Source organism: Aspergillus steynii (genome assembly GCF_002849105.1).
Source record: "Aspergillus steynii IBT 23096 chromosome Unknown P170scaffold_10, whole genome shotgun sequence".
Lineage (NCBI taxonomy): Eukaryota > Fungi > Ascomycota > Eurotiomycetes > Eurotiales > Aspergillaceae > Aspergillus > Aspergillus steynii.
Window position 1 is genome coordinate 1525294 of NW_020194407.1, and position 19509 is coordinate 1544802.

The 19509-nt window shown below is 54.0% G+C and overlaps 7 protein-coding genes across 7 annotated transcripts; 2 read left to right on the forward strand and 5 right to left on the reverse strand.

Annotated features, from left to right (window-relative positions):
- Window positions 1–492: 492 nt before the first annotated feature.
- Window positions 493–2640, reverse strand: P170DRAFT_514325 (triacylglycerol lipase family protein; the record flags this gene model as incomplete). The annotated part of the gene is made up of 4 exons (XM_024855197.1): window positions 493–1380; window positions 1447–2263; window positions 2327–2454; window positions 2551–2640. The coding sequence occupies 4 exons, from the start codon at window positions 2638–2640 to the stop codon at window positions 616–618; spliced, it is 1800 nt and encodes a 599-aa protein (XP_024699343.1). The 3' UTR covers window positions 493–615.
- Window positions 2641–2995: 355 nt separating this feature from the next.
- Window positions 2996–4382, reverse strand: P170DRAFT_418613 (60S ribosomal protein uL6). The gene is made up of 5 exons (XM_024847230.1): window positions 4279–4382; window positions 3971–4018; window positions 3594–3849; window positions 3276–3453; window positions 2996–3187 (listed from the first exon to the last, which is right to left on the reverse strand). Exons 1-5 carry the CDS (start codon window positions 4322–4324, stop codon window positions 3137–3139), a joined length of 579 nt encoding a protein of 192 aa, XP_024699344.1. The 5' UTR covers window positions 4325–4382; the 3' UTR covers window positions 2996–3136.
- Window positions 4383–4839: 457 nt separating this feature from the next.
- Window positions 4840–6287, reverse strand: P170DRAFT_441488 (glutaredoxin). Its single transcript, XM_024850324.1, has 3 exons — window positions 5825–6287; window positions 5405–5756; window positions 4840–5310 (listed from the first exon to the last, which is right to left on the reverse strand). Exons 1-3 carry the CDS (start codon window positions 5897–5899, stop codon window positions 5000–5002), a joined length of 738 nt encoding a protein of 245 aa, XP_024699345.1. The 5' UTR covers window positions 5900–6287; the 3' UTR covers window positions 4840–4999.
- Window positions 6288–6667: 380 nt separating this feature from the next.
- P170DRAFT_369705 (hydrolase, alpha/beta fold family protein) lies at window positions 6668–9468 on the reverse strand (the record flags this gene model as incomplete). Its single annotated transcript, XM_024844924.1, has 2 exons — window positions 6668–7599; window positions 7650–9468. The coding sequence occupies 2 exons, from the start codon at window positions 9466–9468 to the stop codon at window positions 6668–6670; spliced, it is 2751 nt and encodes a 916-aa protein (XP_024699346.1).
- Window positions 9469–11319: 1851 nt separating this feature from the next.
- P170DRAFT_418617 (uncharacterized protein) lies at window positions 11320–15601 on the forward strand. Its single transcript, XM_024847231.1, has 4 exons — window positions 11320–11713; window positions 11815–13435; window positions 13527–13640; window positions 13699–15601. Exons 1-4 carry the CDS (start codon window positions 11423–11425, stop codon window positions 15459–15461), a joined length of 3789 nt encoding a protein of 1262 aa, XP_024699347.1. The 5' UTR covers window positions 11320–11422; the 3' UTR covers window positions 15462–15601.
- A 143-nt stretch (window positions 15602–15744) lies between these two features.
- P170DRAFT_418621 (uncharacterized protein) lies at window positions 15745–18136 on the forward strand. Its single transcript, XM_024847232.1, has 4 exons — window positions 15745–16012; window positions 16081–16202; window positions 16320–16473; window positions 16581–18136. Exons 1-4 carry the CDS (start codon window positions 15940–15942, stop codon window positions 17822–17824), a joined length of 1593 nt encoding a protein of 530 aa, XP_024699348.1. The 5' UTR covers window positions 15745–15939; the 3' UTR covers window positions 17825–18136.
- Window positions 18137–18365: 229 nt separating this feature from the next.
- On the reverse strand, window positions 18366–19380 carry P170DRAFT_369184 (bifunctional phosphatidyl-N-methylethanolamine N-methyltransferase/phosphatidyl-N-dimethylethanolamine N-methyltransferase; the record flags this gene model as incomplete). Its single annotated transcript, XM_024844896.1, has 5 exons — window positions 18366–18441; window positions 18592–19018; window positions 19120–19136; window positions 19230–19269; window positions 19332–19380. The coding sequence occupies 5 exons, from the start codon at window positions 19378–19380 to the stop codon at window positions 18366–18368; spliced, it is 609 nt and encodes a 202-aa protein (XP_024699349.1).
- Between the last annotated feature and the right edge of the window lie 129 nt (window positions 19381–19509).

Consider the following 19509-nt stretch of genomic DNA (forward strand, 5'->3'; position numbering starts at 1 on the left):
TCCCGGACGACTTCGGCTTTAATGTCATAATATATCATATATCCCACCATCTGTATAGTCCCCCTGCTGTTAATGGAATAATTCGACTACCATCCAAAACTTATTGGTTATTAATCTCGTAACTCAACCCTTGCATACCCCACGAATGGAAAAAACGCCCTCCAATTACACAGGGGTTGACTGGCTTCCTTCGTTGCTCGCTGCCAGTTCGCTTCTCGTATTCTTGAAGCCTCTCGATACCAGGAATCATGGCGTCTGGGTCATCGGGAACTAGACGATCATCCTCTCCGTCAACTTTGGGTTTGCTTCCTTGGTGTCCGCCTAGATCGCCTTCAGATTCGTCCTGTTCACCATGCTGATAGTACGGTATATATACGTCGTGAATTAAGAGTCTCTCCGATATTACATAGATCGCCATGAACATGTCATGTCTGTATGTGCTTCCCTGCCTATGACGAGAGCGGAATTGAGAGGCCAAGAGAGAGAGAAAATACTCAATTTAATCACACCAATGGCTAGAAATAGACCTGTGTCGCGTATAGTAAAATAGTCCCGAATAGATTTCTCTCCAATTTTATCCTGATCAACTCAGCAAAACATGTTTAAATCAAGTGGCTATAACGGATTGGAATCATCCTCTTGATACTCCATTGCGCCCAACGCAGCCACGGGATCTCGTCCGTAGTCAATACTATACCCTCTGCGCCTCCGAGGGAGCCCTTCATTCGGCATGCGTCGTGGTCCGGCGGCTGGGTACGTCTCGGACGGCCGTCGCCGCCGCACAACCTGGTACCCTTTATCCAGCTCGACCTCCACCACGCATCGCACCCACAGGGCGCTCACCGCCGGCCACAGTCCCTTCTCGCCTTTCAGGATCCAGTGGTCCAGACTCTCCTTGGTCGGGTTCTCGAACAACTTGGTAAAGTCTCCCCAGGAGAGATCGGGGACCAGCGTCAAGCTGGGGCCCGGGATTGTTTCCTCGATCAGGAGCCTGCCGATCCACTGGGGCAGAAGACCGAGGAAACTCAGCTGCTTCAGTCGGTGGCGGAATTCCGCCACGACCAAGCGCATCGGCGTCCGTGTGAAATTCCACCGGCCCACGGGTCGCTGGTCAAGAAGTTCCGATTCGGAGCTGAGGAAGGGAACGAGGTACGGCCGCGCCTGCGAGATAATGAAGTGATTGACGTTGAAGAGCTCGGCGATACGGGATAGAGGTGACTCGCCCTCGTTGTACTGCACGTGCCGCCAGGGCTGGAAAGTGACGTCTTGAGAATATGGCCATGGCACGATGGAGCCGGTTTCATCCTTGCAGTAGATCGTGACTGGCTGATACAGTGAACTGCTGGACACATTCGAAGCCACGGCAGCAGACCATATCAACTACAGCTCCCCCGTCAGCCCAAGAAAGGTACATATCTTTGCGGGGAGGAGGGGGTGGTTGCATACAACGTTCGGTGCTGTCAAATAATTCAATAAATTCGGAGCCCCAGTCTTGCTTGACGTGGCAATCGTAATATTCAGAATGTGCTTAGACCGGGCGTACGCCTCTTCGAATGTCAGGTCGCCGAGATTCGCCCGTACACATTCCTCAAGCACCCCCGAATCGAAGAAATGGCCTTTCTGAACGAACCGCTTGATTCGACGCAGAAGAGTCCACAACCGGCCGTCCTGGGTTTGTCGCCACAGCCACTGGCTGCGGCCTTCAGATACTTCTCTCCGTCGACGACGGTCAAAGGCGGTTAAATCTATGCCATCTCCGTGGAGGAACGTCAGTAACTCATCTTCAGTGTGAATTCCAACCAGAGCAGCGATCAGGGCCCCCGTGCCGGTTCCGGTGATGATCCTGGGCAGGAGGCCCTGCAGGTGCAGTGCCTTTACCACTCCTAGATGGCACATTCCAAAAACAGAACCGCCCTGAAGAATCAACGTCGTTCGCCCGAAAGCTTGACGAGTATCGTGCAGCAACTCCAGTTTCGCTTGGGACGTGAATCCGCTCTCGTGGATCGGGGTCGTCTCCAAGGCCGTCACATGTTGGATGGCGTGCGCGACCTCGGTGACGTACTCGGTGATCAGGAGCTTTGTGCCGATGTAGGCGTGGACGAAGAGCTTGGGCGACGTGATATTGCCCAGATTCCGCACCAGGCCCGACCGAAGCAAGTTGACGAGATTCAAGATGTCGTTGTTACGTTTGGCCGTCCTTAGGGCTTCCAGTCTGCCTTTAATCAGCCGATAATCATAGTGGCGACTTGCATAGTTGTCACGCCTGGTGTCCAGTTAGCGTGAACAAGCTCCTTTCTTCGACCTGCCCTTCCTAGAATCGCCTCACCATGCATCCGAGTTGAGCAACTTGTCCAACTCCAGGGCAGTTTCCTCCCATTCTTCATAAACCTGCGCCGAAGCCAACACTTGTCGAAGTTTTTTCTTCGCATCGGATGTCAGCCACGATAGGAGTCTCTATTCAAACCCAAGGGTTAAACGTGGTGCTTGTCAGTCCGAGTCACCGCAGGCTGGATGTATACATATATTATATCTGCATGCGGATGAACGTACGACCTTCCAGAACAACACCACGTCCAAAATCATCCTGCAGAACGCAACAAATGCAGCACAGATGCGAACGGGTTTCCCAGAGTCGTCCATTGTGGCCTGTCGTGGCCCGTCGTGAGCCGGCAGAGATGGTGCAGGAGGAGGGTTGATCGCCGCCGGAGGGGAGTCTCTTTCACATGCCCGTCATGCGGCGTGGTCGGTGCCTGCCTGAGGTATCCCCCGACATCCTCAGGCATCCTCGTCCGACAAGGCTCTTTCTTCCGCCGGTCCATCAATGTCTACCAATCGGGCCTTCTTTACAGCTACACCTCCAGCCCGGCCTGTCCCCCAGGATTTCAAGCCACCCCCGAAGTCTTGGAAGGAACAAAAAAAGAAATTGGATTGCTCATCGAAAAGCCGAATATTTTTTTCTACACACGTCTCCCAAGGTGAGAAAAGCCATATCCGTGAACACGTAAAAGGGGCATTGGAATTCCATGGTCCTTGTTTTTTGCTTTAATTTCGCTTTGCTTCCCTATGCAAGTGGGCGAAAATTAAGATTCTCCAGACATCCTATCTACCCACCAAGGCGGACAATCCCCGTCACCATTTACTCTTCAACAATGTTACCCCGCTCCGACACGTACAGACCGTCAAGGAACTGGTGAAAGTTGACTGGTTAGCGATGCGTTCCCGACAATGTCACGGGTCCCTCCCGGATCCCCGTCGATTTCGGAGCGCAATCTCACCTTTCGGATATCCTTGTTGCGGACTCTGCAGATCTGCTGGATGTCGGCGGCGCTCTGGGAGACACCCTCAAGGGAGTTTCCGGACAGCTGGAGCTCATCCTTGACGTTGGGGGAGGTGATGATCTCGACACCGGGCTGGGCAGTCACACGGCGGACGTACTTCTCGCCCAAGAAGTTTCTGTAGAAAGACAAACGCAACCCATCAGCATATCGTTCTTTGTTCGGCAGTACACCCGATCCTCGCATTTTCATCGTTTTGCTTCAAAATGTCGACTCCAAAACTCCGTGCGAATCCCGGTCCACGTGCGGTCGGCATACCTGATCTCAACTTCGAACTGGCCAGTCTCGCCGTTCTTCTCAATGTTGACGTTGATGGGAAAGTGAGCGTAGACGTAGCGCATCTTGTACTTGAAGCCCTTGGTGACACCGATGATCAAGTTGTTGATGATGGTGCGGACGGTACGGAGAGTGGCGATACCCTTGCGAACACCGTGGTGCATCTCAATCGAGATGACGTTCTTCTCGGGGCGACCGAAAGTGACGGCAATGTGGGAGAGGTCCTTGACAAGCTTGCCTGCAATAGCACAAGGCGCCGGAGGTCAGTGTGCGTGTCCTTGGTGATGTCCTCCCTCCGCGCGACGACAAATCTTTGCGAGGGAGGCTGCTCGTATCTTCTGGGTGGGAATATGACATACCACGGGGGCCCTCAACGGTCACAATCCGCGAGCGAATGTGAACCTTCACTGTAGGACGAGATTCGAATCAGTTTTCCAGAACCCTTTTCAAGACAAATGAACATGACCCATTTTCGACATCCTCCTCTTCCCCTGGCCAGACATTGGGCAGTCTTGGTCTTTCTTTCTTTAGCCGATCGCTATGCTGAGGCTGGCGCAACGCTGTCTCCTCCGTCCTTGTCCTTCGCGACGCTCATCCTGCATCCGGCCTGTCCTCTCCTGCAACACCGACACAGAGGGTAAAATCAGGGGGGCGATCGAATGCTCACCATTCTCGGGGATGGGCAGCCGTTCCTCGGAGTGAATGTACCGCATCTTGACTGCGTGGGCTGTGGAATGTCCGAGGGGAGAATTGTCGATGTCGTCGTGCGGTCGGTCGTTCGAGAGGATCGAAATTCGTCGAGACAAACCGCAGGCTTTCTTTGGTGGAGCGAAAACCCGCGGGTTGTGCGTCGCTTAGGGCCTCTTGCGGTTTAGCGCCGTCCGCCTAGGGCTGCCGGTGTATCGTCACGTTACGCCGCCGCTTACCCGTACGGTAACTTTGCTGCGACTGTACCAAAGTGGTAGACCGTAGATACCTACCTGTATAGACACCTAGGAGGTACAAGGTAAAGTATGTGATTGGGTTAATCAGGCTGAGGCGGTCGTCGTCTCCAGGAATACGGAAATGGTGCTGGCGCATGGTAACTGGGGAGGTATATGCTCCCGTACTATTCCAGGCCCAAGGGCACGTGATCTACAACGCCAAGAAGGCATCACGTTATCACTGCCATCCAGAAGCTCTCCATCGAGCATGGACAACCTTTCGAATGATCATATAAAACTTTCATCGGTGGACTGCCCCGTATATCCGTTCACTTCCATTATATATATGCTGCAATATAAAATCATCATCCAGTGCGCCAGGCCAGTATCCCGCTTTTGATATCAAACACAAAGAGCGCCACTTATCCTATATACTACACAATCCCGGTCTCTGTCTGATCGGCCTTAACTGTCGGCCTGCTTATGACTGACCCCTTGAAGCCATTTGCCCCCGAAACTCTTCAGGGTGGATGCCAATTCATCTTTCTCGTCGAGAGCTGCCACATCGTCGCCGCCCCCAATGCTCCGGCCGCTCACCAGCACGTTGGGAACAGTGCGGCGGCCTGTGTTTTCGGCTAGAAGAGCCTGTAGCTGGGGTCCCAAGGGGTGCTGGTCGAGCTCCACAACGTACGGCGCGGGGACGATAGAATATTTGTCTAGGATGATAGATTTGGCCCTCGCACTGTGCGGGCAGTAGGATTTGGAGAAAATAATGACTGGGCAAGGTCAGCCAAGTGAACTTCCAGATGGTAGGAGATGATTAAAAAGAATGAAGGGGTAAGGTAAGCAGCTGGGCGGCGATATACTAACTTGGAGAGCGTTTCAATATGCTATTAAGCTCGGTCTTCGCCTCAACATGCTCATCAGCCACCGACACCTGCTCTTGCTTTTCGGCGTCATTGCGATTCTTGGTGACCGTCATCTTTGTCCGTCCTGCGATTGGTATCTCTTCGGTCTCCTCCTCGCCCTCTTTGGGGATCGCGGGCTTCATTTCGTCGGTGATCGGTTTCATCGGGGTTCCATCGGCCTGCTTCAAGTTGGGCGGCTCTTTCCGCGACGAGCCTTCTGCGGTAGTCCCAAAGTTCCTCGCATCCCTATGAGCTTCTATGGCCGCTACTGTTGATTGATAAAACTTCTGGTTCTGGACTCTCCGTGCATCGCCCTAGGTGGCAGTCGCGCGCCATGTCAGCAAACCGATTCTAGGCTGTCACCAGGAGGCAATATATATACCGAGTAATACAACGTGATAATGATGAAAGCCAGGACCCCAATGGCCAATAGCTTGATGCGGCGTTGGGAAAGCATTTTGGAAACGAGAAGGGAGGTTCCTGAGAGGCGGGAGATTCTCCAAAGGCTCGTTCTCGTCACGAGCACACGATAGACAATGGCGATTAGTGGCGACTAGATGAGGTTCCAAAAAATAATCAAAACTGCCGGGTCAAATGGCCGCTTGGCACATCGGACTCGGGTGCTCTTTAACAGGCCTGGCGAGTCGATAGATCATAGGCGCAGCTCCGACACCAGTAAGGACGGGACATTTGGCGCGGGAAGGCAAAGACAGAAACACTCCAGCTTTGCGGAGTGAACACACGAGGAGTTCTCTGCAATGTCTCAAGGGCCTCGAGACGCTCTCCACAAGACTCAGGTCTGACAGTCGGGGATCGCAGGAGGTTGTCAGGCGTGGGGGCAGCACATGGGAGAAGGGAAAGGGAAGGTCAGGAACCATTCCTTGTCGGGGAGCGGCCCGCGCGCCTAACTCGTTACGTCACGAGGGTCCGGTCCACTAGTGGTTCTATTCTTATTTCATTTCTTATGTCTTGTACAAGTCTACTCCGTACGACTCTGTCCCACCACCAACTCTTTGTCAATTAGGCATTATATTACCAACCATCCATGCTATAATCGGGTATTGGGCTGAGAAACTACTAACGGCAAATGGAACATTCCATGGTATCATGATCGAAGGGGGGGAAACAAAGGCACTCATCTCGCACGGGCGTGTTCACGCAAGCAGTGGAAGGAAAAGCCACCAACCGCAGGGCCTGCAGCGGTGCGACTCGAAGCCATGACAGATTACGCTTGAACGGCAATCCCTGACCGTGGTCCCATGGTTCCTCGGCGCTTGCCCTGGACCACGATCATCCAATCCTCCCATTCCTTGGCAATCTCCATCAGTACATTGCCCATCACCCCAGCCGAGGCCATCAACCCATGGCCTTCCCCCTCAAGGACTCGGACTTCGCAGCGCCGCATGGTTTGACCTAGCCACCGGACATTGTCGACAGGAACGCGGGTGTCTCTGCTTCCATGGTGGATGACAACGTTTCGAGTGATATCGACATATCGAAAACCAATTGGCTGGCGACGCTCCAGGCACACCAGTAGATCGACGGCTGGGTTGGCGTTCGCGGTAGCCAGCTCCCAGATTTTGTGAGTTAGGCGAGTGTCGTAGTCGGTCTGGCGCTCCCGTTCTTCGGATGCCGTCGACGGGGCCGGGTTCGCGGTGACTTCGGGCTTCTTGTCCCCAGACGCGTTCGGTATTGACGGGGGTTGAATGGTTTGCAACGTCCGAAAATCCGCTCCCTGCTGGTGTATCTTGCTGGGAAGACGCTGGGCCCCATTACTCTCGAGGGCAGTCGGGCTAGATGTGTCCTTGACCGTCGCTCTTCGCCTGGCACGTCGAGGAGACTTTGGTAGACTGGAAGTAATACTCGCGCTGGTTGCGCTCATGAAGCTGGAATTTGCGACCTTCAAAATGGATGTCGGAAGCGCGCGGAGTATTCTCTGGGAGTAAGGAACAGCGTTGGTGGGCACGGGGGCCTTGGGCGAGCCTATACTGGATAACTGGGAGGGTGGTATCCAGGGAGCGAGAAGATGAATCCGTCCTCGGATGTGTTGAGGTATTCTCAAGGCAGTCGCCAGCGCATAGATGGCGCCGGCCGAGTGAGCAAGGATGGAGAACTTGGTCACTTTGAGATGATTGCATACGATCGCAACGTCGTCTACTCTCGGGGGTTAGTACGCGCGTGCGGGGGTTTGCGGGGTTTTTCCTTACCAGGCCAGCTCAAGGGAGTCCCCGCCTCGCTCACATGAGGCCCACTCTCACCAACCCCGGGGCGATCCAACGTTATGAGCCGGAGATGAAGAGACCGTGCTAACTCGTCGTAAAAGGCCATCAGATATCGAGTCAATCCCATCCCGAGACAGCAGAGTACTACATAGCCCTTGGGGTCCCCGACTTCTGAAAACGCTATGGCACGACCGGTAGCGGGATGGACCACTTTCTGCGTCAATTTTGAAGACGATACGTAGTCAAAAACCGCAAGGTCGATAGAATCCGCACTTGACGGGCGCTCATCTACGATCGAGCCATGCCCTGGAGAGGGCTGGCCGGACGCAAAATGATTAGGATGCCGGGAAGGTGTCGAAGACTCCATGGACTGCCGGTGATGGATTCTTTCGGTGGAATCGAATTTCTCGAACGATTGCCTCCTCGACGAAGGCTGTAACGGTACGTTGGTCGGTCTAGATGCGAGTATCGGGCTTGTGCGTTTCACCGACCTGCTTTTCCCCGTCATAACAGCCGGTGATGGTGCGCTCTCGTCGAAGTCCAATACAGACTTGCAATCATTCTGCCTTTTCGCGGGCTCAGTGAGACGCTCCCCTTCATCGAGTCTCTGTGGTGGCAGAGTGTGTTGGGAAGGGGACTCTGCGACGGGTTTGTCGGGACTGTCGTCAATTTCCAGCTCAGTTTTGATCTTCTGCTGCTGATCCTTTAACTGTTGTATCCTCTTGGTCACCTGTTCGGCCTCGTTGCTGGAACCGGCGGCGCTACTGTCTGCTTTCATCTCTTTACTTCCCGAGGATGAATACCGACGAGCATGACGGACAGATCTGTGGTGCTTGGGGCTGGATGAGAAACTATGGCGCAGGGACGACTCGCGGGTGGGAATGACCCTGCCACTTCCAATACCACCCGGGGTGCCGGGCGCGCTCTCAGGGGTATATTGCAATGATTGTCGCTCCTTGCTGGAGCTCCTGCTAACGGTCCTCTCCTCCGTAGTGGGGACCATGCCAGATGGGCCCGGCCGGCCCTCCTCGGCGACATCAGCCATAGAATACAAGGATCGCAGGCTGGCTCTACTGCGGGGAATGTTGTGTTTTAAGCTGTCGTTGTAGCTACTTGTCTTCCGCAACCGCTCCGCTCGCTTGTCTTTATCTCCGCCAAATTCTCGGGAGCCTTTCTTCAATAGGACCAGTTGGTTCTTCAGGCTCTTCCTTGAACCCGACGAAGCAATGCTCGGCGCAGTCGACAATCGAGGACCCGGTTCCGCCGTGATCATGCCAAATGCGTAGTCTTCATATGCCGCCTTCGACGAAGTGTACGAGCCCCGAGAGGTCGGTCGTCCCAGGATGGAAGAAGGATCGGGGCCCGGGTTTGATTTTGGGGAGGGAGGAGCTCGAGCCATGCGAATGACGGGCGCAACGGCGGCATCATCCGGATGCAAGAAGGGAGTGTTCGGCGGTTCATCGGAGGCTGGGGGTGCCCCGTAGCTCACACCAAAACCATGCTCGGTGGGCGGGCGCTGGTCTGGGATGGAATGTTGATCGGACGGCAAGACAACGGGCGAGGATGGGCCGGTTTCAGAACCAATGCGCGGGACGTTGTCGAAATGAGATTGAAGGGGCGCGGAGATCGTGGACAGGGATGAGATCAACGAGGAGATCACCTCGGGCGATGCCGGGTCAACCGTTGACGGATTGGCGGAATGTGAGCGCGAAGGCGCGGCTTTGCGATGTCTCGGTAGGAGTGCGGCGGACGACTGGAAAGGGGTTTCAAGCATCGACACCACCGCATCGTCGGTGCGATCCATGGCGACCATGGGACCGGGGAATTCGAAGATATAGTAAACCCTCCAGAGTTTTGGCCCCCTCCCAGTCCGAATTCAGAGACGGTCAAGGACGATATATGCGGGTAGCCTTGGTGCTCACCTGCATGATCTGGAGGGAGCAGGAATTGGCGTCTGCAAGTTGACCTAACGGTGTCAATCTATGACTCTAGATTGCAGGAGTCGCGCGCATGTGCCAGTCAGAAAACAAAGAAAAAAAAATAAAAGGTCGAAAAGTCAAAAATGATCCTGTAAGGATCCAGATCCAAGAAGATCCTTCTTTTTCGCCCCTTGGGATATGCAGGTGAGCGCCCCCTTGCAGAAGGTTATTTCTTCTGGGGAGTGAACGAGGAGAGGAATTGTCGATCAGAGAGAGAGAGAGAGAGAGAGAGAGAACGAAAGAGAGAGAAGAGGATGAAAATCCAAGAGGGGGGAGGAGAGAAATTACACAATTAATAAGATTAAAATTAAATGATAAAAAAAAATAAATCACAGAAAAATTGAGGTTGAACGGAAGAAGAAGTGAAGGGACGGTAAAATTGACCAGGTCGAATAGAAATACAGTCGAAGGCGACTAGAAGGAAACGAAGGGGAGACGAACAGAAGGAAAAAGGGGCAGGAAGCCGAAGCATCCAGGAATTCCTGCGATCTGGAGATCATCCGACAGGCCAATGAAGAGGGGCACGCATGGGGGGTTATCGGGATATCCTCAACTTTCAACCCTCGTCAACTCCCCCCTCGGCCACCTCCCCTGCTGCTCCCGACTTGAATTCCGTCTCCCAAATCTACGCTCGACTCAACTCAATCTGGATGAGAAAATCCATCCAGACGCTCCACCGTCGGCCCCCGATTCGACCGGATTCGACCTACCCTCCTCCGCATGGTTCGCAGATCCAAATTTCACTGCACTTGGCCCACGAGATCACTGGCTGCCCAAAGTTGGATCATCGAACGATCCAACCTTGCACTTACGGAGTAATGCAGTACTTCGTACTTCCTATTGTTCGGGGTTGACCATTATTCAGTGGCATTCATCCAGCAAGGGACAGACACCCCCCTCCGTCCGGTCGACGGTGTCCACTTGGGCTTCTCATTCCAGTTCCACCCTTGACCAGATGGAGAAGACCCCCTCGATTGGCTCCTTTTAGTTGGCTCCTGAGATCGTAAGGATCCTGACGGAGGCTCCCGACCCGGTCGAGGCCCCCACTGCCGGACCACCCTGAAGACCGTCCGGACTTTCGAGTTTCGAGAGTACGGAGTATCTCAGTGATCAGGGATACTCCTCCGTGATTCAAGGGACCGACAAGGCCCCAATTGGTTCTGGATCCATGAGCGTCGTCGTATCTGGAAGATAGCAGCATCGGCATTCTGCGCAGTTTGGTGGCCGGGTGGAGAAAGCTTCTTCTACGGAGAGTCTTGTCCAAGTCCTCGGTCCCCTCCAAATATATATCTTGGGTTTATCCTCTATTCTCCCACCAACAGGTTGTAGGAACCCGTCAATCCAAAGCTTAGCAGGTCTTGGTCCGTTGGTGTTCTACTCGGGAGTATACCGGGGTTATTTATGGAATCATCTCTTTCAGGTCTAGATTTTTGCCAGGTATACTATTGCTTTGAGTACTACTATACTACTATTATGATCTATCCACCATCCATCCATCTATGTTTATGTATTCAGGCTGCACCCGTATCCACCTCTTCGCCTATCCAGGACTATCTGGTGGTCCTCCAGGGCTATACTCCGTACTCCGTTGGTCTCTCGGGCGGGGCTTGGCATGTTTCGCGATGAACTTCGACGTTCAACTCGGAATGGCACCACCGTCAACTTCCCGTCCGTCACCGCCATCTGCGCTGCATTCGATTACCTGGCGAAACAAAAAGAACCGGAAGAAGAAAAAGATATGCGGTGATCTAACCATCCACCAACTACCTTCTGTCCGCAATGGACGCCTACCCCGAAGATTACGTCGTCAACAATCTCCCGTTTATCTTGCTGTCGGGATTGGAAGCAACCGCCGAGGATGACCTGGAACCAAAGCAGACTGACGATCCTCTTCTCCGTGAGAACGGGGTGAGAATATTCTCCGATTTCCCACCCTTGAACGGCCCGACCGCAAAGGAATTGCGCGACGTACTCGTGGAGGAAGATGCATCGACGGCTCCGTGGGAACCGCGAGGGGAGCTCAACACCGAACCCCCCCGGGTAAACTATAAAATCAAAAGCGTTGGTCGGGTAGGTCGGTCCATGCGAGCCCGCAGAACTCTCTTCGCACCAGTGCCGTTGAAGCGCGGCTGCTCAAGAAGTCAAAGGAAATCCTACTGACGGTTAGAAAGTCCTACAGTCTTCCTCCGCGCAAAGCTGCCCCCCCACCCGCGTCTCCTCCGACAAGCCCACCCGCCAGGCAAGGCAGTGACATATCGCATGCGTCGTCGTCGTTGATTCTTCACTCCCCAATCTCGCCCTTGACTCCCGCCTCCCCGACGTTCCCAGATGGCCTGCTCACCCCGCTATGGGTCACGAAACATCAGGACCGGGTTCCGGCCGCCGTGATCAACTTCTTCCCCTTCTGTCTAGATCACAACATGAGCTCTCTGCGCGACAACCAGCTGAAGATCGAAATCAACGGCCTGAAGAAAGAATGGTCATACTCCGGCTACAAGACCCGTTTCATAGTGGTCTTGCTGTCGGAAGAACCGCACAGTGGCTATATTGGGGACGCGGATGATCGGGTGGCGAGCATTCGCAGGGCGACCAACCTGGATCCGAAATCCATCTTCCTTCTCCCCTCGGATGCAACTTCCTTGGAGCTGAAAGAATTTGCTCGATCTCTGCTGTCATTGCTCCAGCCGTCGATTATGGAATACTATCGAGACCTGTCCAAGCATGCCAGGCGAAAGCGCAACCGGAGCACCATACCTCCCCCAACGGCGCCGCCAACAAGTGGCACTTCTCAGACCCTCTCACTGCAAGGATGGAATGTCCGATATGAGTTCAAGATGGGGATCTTTGCCGAGTTTCGGCATGAGATGGATGCCGCGCTCAGGAACTACGAAAGCGCCTACGAGACTTTGTTTGGCCAGGAGGTATTTGAGAACATTGCCGGATGGAACCCGAGGTTTAATCATGCGCGTCTTTTGGCAGATGCCATCGCCATACGTATCATTCGCTGTCTGCTTTGGTCTGGACAGACCACTGCCGCGGTGCGGTCATGGGTCAGCCATCGAGATCACTCTCAGGACATCATCAACAGACGCGGCAAAGGAACGAGAAACTATGGATGGGAAGCTTGGGAGGCTAGGTGGTCCATGGTAATGGCCCAACTTATTCGCCAAGCTAGCATCCCCTATTTCACCTCCGTCGGGATCACCCAGGACCAGTTCAACGAGCAATTTTCGATTTTCGTGCCTCGCGAGAAGAATGGCCCCCATGCCGATACAATTACCCCTTGGGAGCATCTTCACCATGAAGGATACTGGCTATATCGATCGGCGAAACATTCCATGTATCGTCGAACTCTAGCGGAGCAGATCCCTGACGAAGACCGGATGCCGCCAGGACAATCTCCCGCTTCACAAATCGCGAGCAAATCCTATCTCTACGATACATATCTGGCCCCGGAAACCCATCTGGAGGCGCCTCAGGCAGGCTCGACGGGCTTCGACCATTCATCTCTAATAATAAGTACCCTAAAAGCTGCGCTGGAGGAGTTTGCAAAACGAAACCAAATCAGGAAAACGGAAAGCATTACCTTGGAGATAGCTGAAGAATACATGCGCACAGGCTCTTGGTCTGAGGCTTATGGTATACTCCAGCCGCTTTGGCCAACCCTTACCTGGCGACGATCGGGTTGGTGGCAGCTCATGGCCAAATTTGGCTGGGCGCTGCGAGAGTGCGCTTTACAGGTGCATGATGGTGAAATGGTGCTACGTGTAGACTGGGAGTTAATTCATGGAGGTAAGTATATCTTTCCCGCAACGCCTAGCAATTGCATCTAGTTGCAAGATCCTCCCTTGGCCTTGCGTAGCTAACGTTCGATTGCACCCAGTCTTTCAACCAAGACCCGACTGGCAGTATGACCTCCACCGCAGCCTTGAGGACCTTCCACTGGTGAAACCTAAGCCCTCCATTGTTCTTAAAGCCGAGGATATTCTATCTAGTGGTAGGTTTGAGAAACCTAGTTTCGATGTTTTCCAGCTAAACGGTTTTGGTCGTTATAGTCACGGCCTCCTTCGTGTTCGCAAACTCCGAAGGGAATGTTGGCGAGCCTTTGCGGTGTCAGATTGCGATTACATCATGCGCCCAAAAGTCTTCGAAACCCATTCGATTTTCCGAGGTTAAAGTTGTTTTCGAGGGCTGTCTTCGCCCCATAAAACTAGAGTCTGACCACAGCACGGATGCCAATACGGCGGCTACGTGCACCGTATCTTCACTCTCATTGCGTGAACCGAACATCTCCAGCGATTCATCATCTCTGCAATCGCCTAATAGTTGCTTGACAGCCCTCGTCGGTGCCGCCGATCTGACCCTCGGGCCCTCCCAGACTAAGGTGTTTGATTTGACCTGCATTCCCCGAGAAGCTGGAGACTGTCGGGTTGCATCCGTGGCCCTTCTGGTCGAGGAGGAAAAGTTTGATTTGGCGTGTGTGGCTACAGACATGGCCCAGCAGGAGTCTTTCTGGTGGCGACATGGCACGAAAGGTCCAAGCCGAAGGAGGGTTGGCAAAGATCGGGATATAACCCGATGTAAGATTATGCCCAAGCCGCCCAAGATTCGGATAGCAACCCCGAATCTCCGAGATACCTACTACACCAACGAAAGGATTGTTCTGAGAATCGGCATACACAACGAAGAAGATGAGGCCGCAGATGTTTCCACCGAGATCCGACTTTTCGGTCAACCAGAGTCCACTGCTAAAATTCTATGGCTCGACGAGGAAAACTCGCCCGATTCCCAGGACTCCGAGCGAAGCTCTCCGATCGAGGGTGTTGCTCATTTTGCGAAGCGGCCGATTGGTGTGATGGCGAGCCTCTCACAACGGGAGCTGGCCGTAATACTCACAGATACCCACGATGCTTCAGAATATGAGCTTGAGATATCCTCCGTATATCACCTGGTATCGGACATTCAAACACCTATAATCGCAACCCTAAGGGTTGGTCTGTCGGTCATTCGACCATTCGAAGCCAACTATGATTTCCTTCCTCGTCTGCACTCTCAACCATGGCCGGATTTCTTTTCGATTCAGGAGAATTTACTTGCTGATGAAAGTGTGAGCAAGGCCGGGGGCCTGCAGCAACGATGGAACCTAAATTCCAAGCTGGTTTCCTTTGCACTGGAGCCACTCGTTATCGAAAATGTGTCCTTAGTGCTGCTCGGGATCGCAGGGGGAGCCACTTCTGACATAGGAACCGAGTGGGTTGTCAGTCCCGAAACACCAGAACTCCACCCCGAAGAGCTCCGCGAATCCAACTTCGTGTTGGATATACAGAAGGCGCTTCTGGGCGATCGACGGCCCACGGCGCTGAATCTGGCACTGGAGATCAAGTGGCGCCGAGCCGATGAAAGTGAATCGCCTCCAGATAGTGCCACCACCACGAGGCTTGCAATCCCTCGCTTTGTTGCCCCAGCTGGCGAACCTCGTGTGCTTGCGTCAGCGATGTCCTCCAAGACCCTCTCTGGCCTCATTCACCTGGACTACACTCTGGAAAACCCATCGATGCACTTCCTCACGTTCAACCTGACGATGGAAGCCAGCGAGCACTTTGCTTTTAGCGGCCCGAAGACAATGGTTGTGCAATTGGTGCCGTTGAGCCGGCACACTGTCCGATACAACTTGCTGGCGTCTAAGAGGGGACTGTGGATCCAACCTCAACTTCTGGTGGTCGACACATACTTCAACAAAACCCTGCGCGTACTCCCCACGGAGGAGATGAGAGCTGACAAGAAAGGAATCCTGGTCTGGGTCGATGCAGACGACTAGAGCGTCCGGTCCATGGTACTAAACATTGTGCGTCCCTGAGGATTTGTGTGGCATTTCCCTGTTATTTCGAGAGAGGCGCAATAGAGCCCTGCATAGAATAGCGACTCATCGACGTGATGAGAATATGATACATGAATCCCAGTGCATGTCCCGGCCGTAGTTGAAGAAGCCGAGCCCCCGAGGTCGGGTCCGCACGTGACACGGCCCTTATCACGCGCGGCCCAAAGCGGACTAGCGGCGATCGCAGTTGCCCGCAGCTCTCCATTCGGCGGAGAGAGAGAGAGAGCGACAGAGCGAGAGAGAGAACCCTGGAGAGCGCCTGTTCCTCCATTCTCTTTCCTCCCATTTCAGTCCCCTCGCCGAACTAGATCGCCTATCTCGATCACACCTCCCCTTCCTTCCCCGCCTTTTCTCTCTCTCTGCTTTACTTTTGTCTTCGCTCGGCCGCAGTGCGACCCCGTCGCCCCCATTGGTCGCCATGGCTGCGCAGGCGGCTTTGATTGCTGATACCATCGTGGGTATGAAGCGGGCTTTACATAAGGAGACTAATTGTAGGCTACCCTAGATAACATTACTCCCGCCCATCTGACTAGCGCCTTCCTGACTTTCCTTCCTCCAGACTCAGGCCCGGATGACCCGATTACGGAACCCACCAATCGAGGCAACAAACTGCGAGCCAATGCACAGTATGTTCGTGAGGGTGCACTAGGATACATTCACTCGGAGGACCTCTATAAACAGGTAGGTCATGTCTTCTCGGCACGAAAATTGCCTGATGCGCGCGTCTGCTTCCCAGTTGAACTGTCGTTTCTAGAATTCGCTAACTTGAGGGTATTTTTCCCCTTTCGTTCTGAGCAGAAAATTGAACATGCCGGATACACCCGTTACATACTTCAACCCAATCCTATACGGTACGACTCTGAGGGAGACGAGCTTGACGAGGATGACGAAGATTCCGAGGCGGATGCCATTGCGGCGGAAGAAAACCCTTTTTCTGAAATTGCGCTGGAAAGTAAGCTGTTAACCTTGATTCCGCCTCTTACCTTCCCCATGCTTTACCCTTTCCTCCTTCAAAGCAAAACCACTCGAACATGACTCTAACGACTGTTTTGCGTCTAGATTTCCTATGCCCTCTGAAGCATCCGTCGGAGCTACCCACCCACCCCTCGTTATCCCATGCTTATACCTCCAAGGCCCTTTTCAATATGACACAGGCTATTGATACCAAGTTGCGGCAGGAGCGTGCTTTATTATGGCGCGCGAGGAATCTTCATCGGCAGTTTTTAGGTGACGGATCGTGGGTACCATGCGGGACGATAGAAACGCCAGAAGACAGGTGGATGTTTGAGCCCCGAATGGCTAGCACTGGGCACAGCACTCCGTTAGCCCAGGGGCGGGAAAATGGAACTTCCACACCATCAGCCGCCGCGGGGACACACGCTCAAAATAATGAGCCACCGAAACCACGCTCCGCAGAGCTTGTGCCAAAGGAGTCACAGCCGGATCAGAACGGGGCACAAGCTGCAGACAAAGATGTGGAGATGACAGATGCCCAGAACCAAGAGACGCCAAACGATGTCCCTAAAGATAATGTCGAACCGGGAAAAGTTCCCAAGGCGGAAGAAGTCGATACACCTGTTGGGGATCTCCCACAACATCCGGAGACTACGGGTCCGGGCCCACAACCTAATGGAAATAGCACGGGGAACGCGCAGTCTGAACAAGATCGGGCGTCCGACTCCGATCATACACTTGAAAAGGAGCGGAGAGAGTGTGGGAACGACAGGCCAGCCGCAAGCGTCGAGAGGGCCGCTGCTGATCGCGGAGAAGGGAATGAAACGGACCGAGACGAAGAGATGCGTGATGGGACTGAGCCGGGGCCGCCGCGGCGCATGACAACTCGGGCACAAGCTGGCGCCGTCAACTCACAGCCGGAGCTTAACCCAGGCATTCTCTCCCCATCACCCTCCGACACTCTCAGTACACTTCCGACACCACATCCTCTTTTCCTCACACCGAACTCCGTCCGACCGGATCCGAATTTTGGTCTGCCGCCCAACGAGGCCGAGGATACGCGGCGGCTACTTTGGTCGTATGTCCAGAAGCAAGAGGAAACGGTTCGCGGGTTCGAGCATATGTTAGAGAGTCTTTTACGTGCCTGCCGGATGAAAGACGACGTCCTGGAGTGGTGCAAAGCGGAGGGCCATGTGGGCGAGATGAGCGACGGGGAAGATTGGTATGACCGTGAGAAATGGGGGCTTGCAGAAGGAGAAGATCTCAAGAAGGGTGCCGACGAAGATGAAGTCGAGACGGTGGAAGAGAGTCGGACGACGAACAAAAGGGGCCGAGGCCGACGAGCCTAAACCGACGCCCCTCTCTAGCATAAATCCATAGCGTGGAGTTGGCGGTGTTTGCGTTTAGATGCCGTGGACATTTCTGGAGTCGTTCATTAACATGTATTAACCAGATTCCCCGACGATAACATTTTTTCCCCTTAACGAACTATGAGAACAAATCGATTGCTTTTGATTTATCACGGTCACTTTGCTCCGCCTCGAAGACTATCTATCTACTCTTTTCTCTTCGGAGGAAAAGAAGCCCACGTAGAAAGAGAAGTAAATGAACCATCCACCGCCTCTATTCAAATGCCATCGCATCACGATGACAGGACCCCGATCGTCAGACCTTTCCTTGTTGAAAATGCCACCCTGTACTACTCACCACGGCCGTCTCTGACGGGGGTTCGACTGACGTCTCTCGTCTGACCACCCGTGTCGGTGTGATGGATGTTGAAAGTCCAAAGCCTCAACTGCTTTACAAGGGGCATATGCCCTCATTCTGCGTCGGGGCTCGCATTACCGTACACCTAGACGACCGCCCATTCTGGCTTTCTATCGCAGTGGTTTACTGGCTCTTGCCGCCTTGCCTCGACTTGGCGCGCTCACGCTCCCGCTTAGCATAGATTTCGGCGGTGAAAGGACTATCCAGTCGCGGTTAGCGGGTTACACCATTTTCTCTCGTCTCTTTGTCCCGGGTCGATTCCGACGGGCACCAGGATCTCGGGTGGCTGCAGAGGGGCAATTGACTAGGAGTGAAAGGGGCGGGGAGAAAAGAAAGGTTAAGCACTTACTCCTCCCAGCGGAGAGCAAACCAATACAGAATGAAGACCTCGGCAGTCAGGAAGATGCCCGCCACCTTGCCCTTGTACAGAGCAACGCCCAGGAAGTTCAGGGTGCTTCCCCAGTACATGGGCGAGCCGGTCACATTGAAGGGGAAGCCGGTGACGGGAGCATCCATGAGAATGCCAAAGTAGTCCCCAAGGTAGGTCCCGGTGACGCCCAGCGCATACATGCTGGACAGGACGAGAACGGAGCCGATGGCGAAGAGGGCGCCGCCTAGGATCGGTTGGTGCACTGGGGCGTAATAGGGTTGGTCTTCCAGGGCCAGTTGATACACATGGTCGCGAGCGATGCCCAGGGTGAAGATGGTGAAGGCGAGGAAATAGCACCCGTTGTAGGGGCTACCGAATATACGAGTCAGGTAGTGGTTTCGATACTCTACAGAATGACGCATCAGGGTTGGGACATGAGCCTTGTATACACGACGGAGACCAGCGTCTCCGCGCAGGTGAGCTAGGATCGAGCCAAAGGGGACCAACCGGCACGGGCCACGATGCTAAGGGCCAAACGGGTCACGGTTAGTGAACTGGTCAACGGCTCCCGGAGTATTTCAGATCTCGAGGAGGAAGGGACGGCCAGAGCAACTTACTTCCAAAAGATGGGGTTGAATGCAACGGACAGCGCACACACTGGGGGGGAGAGAGCGGAGTTCAGTATCACATGCGGGGAGAGACTCGGCGAGCAGACTTACATTGAAGGGATTGTTGGGATAAATCGACAAAGTCTGTGAGGGTTGCCATGGTGGATGGGGAGTGGTGGTGAACAGGACGTGGGTTGTGGAGGGGAGAGAGAGGAGGAGGAAGAAGAGAAGGGAGGAGGGAGGAGGAGAGAAGAGGAGAAAGTGGAGAGAAGCGGCCAAAACACATGAC

What these genes read in the sequence shown, in the direction of transcription:
- P170DRAFT_418613 (XM_024847230.1), bottom strand. Translation starts at nt 4,324, where the DNA reads ATGCGGTACATTCACTCCGAGGAACGGCTGCCCATCCCCGAGAATG. An exon ending in GACCGTTGAGGGCCCCCGTG is followed by an intron (nt 3,850 to 3,970) that starts GTATGTCATATT and finishes GTGCTATTGCAG; the next exon opens with GCAAGCTTGTCAAGGACCTC. An exon ending in CAGTTCGAAGTTGAGATCAG is followed by an intron (nt 3,454 to 3,593) that starts GTATGCCGACCG and finishes GTCTTTCTACAG; the next exon opens with AAACTTCTTGGGCGAGAAGT.
- P170DRAFT_441488 (XM_024850324.1), bottom strand. Translation starts at nt 5,899, where the DNA reads ATGCTTTCCCAACGCCGCATCAAGCTATTGGCCATTGGGGTCCTGGCT. An exon ending in TTATCACGTTGTATTACTCG is followed by an intron (nt 5,757 to 5,824) that starts GTATATATATTG and finishes ACTGCCACCTAG; the next exon opens with GGCGATGCACGGAGAGTCCA. An exon ending in CATATTGAAACGCTCTCCAA is followed by an intron (nt 5,311 to 5,404) that starts GTTAGTATATCG and finishes GACCTTGCCCAG; the next exon opens with TCATTATTTTCTCCAAATCC.
- P170DRAFT_418621 (XM_024847232.1), top strand. Translation starts at nt 15,940, where the DNA reads ATGGCTGCGCAGGCGGCTTTGATTGCTGATACCATCGTGGGTATGAAG. An exon ending in CGGAGGACCTCTATAAACAG is followed by an intron (nt 16,203 to 16,319) that starts GTAGGTCATGTC and finishes CGTTCTGAGCAG; the next exon opens with AAAATTGAACATGCCGGATA. An exon ending in TTCTGAAATTGCGCTGGAAA is followed by an intron (nt 16,474 to 16,580) that starts GTAAGCTGTTAA and finishes TTTTGCGTCTAG; the next exon opens with ATTTCCTATGCCCTCTGAAG.
- P170DRAFT_418617 (XM_024847231.1), top strand. Translation starts at nt 11,423, where the DNA reads ATGGACGCCTACCCCGAAGATTACGTCGTCAACAATCTCCCGTTTATC. An exon ending in AAATCAAAAGCGTTGGTCGG is followed by an intron (nt 11,714 to 11,814) that starts GTAGGTCGGTCC and finishes ACGGTTAGAAAG; the next exon opens with TCCTACAGTCTTCCTCCGCG. An exon ending in CGAGGATATTCTATCTAGTG is followed by an intron (nt 13,641 to 13,698) that starts GTAGGTTTGAGA and finishes TGGTCGTTATAG; the next exon opens with TCACGGCCTCCTTCGTGTTC.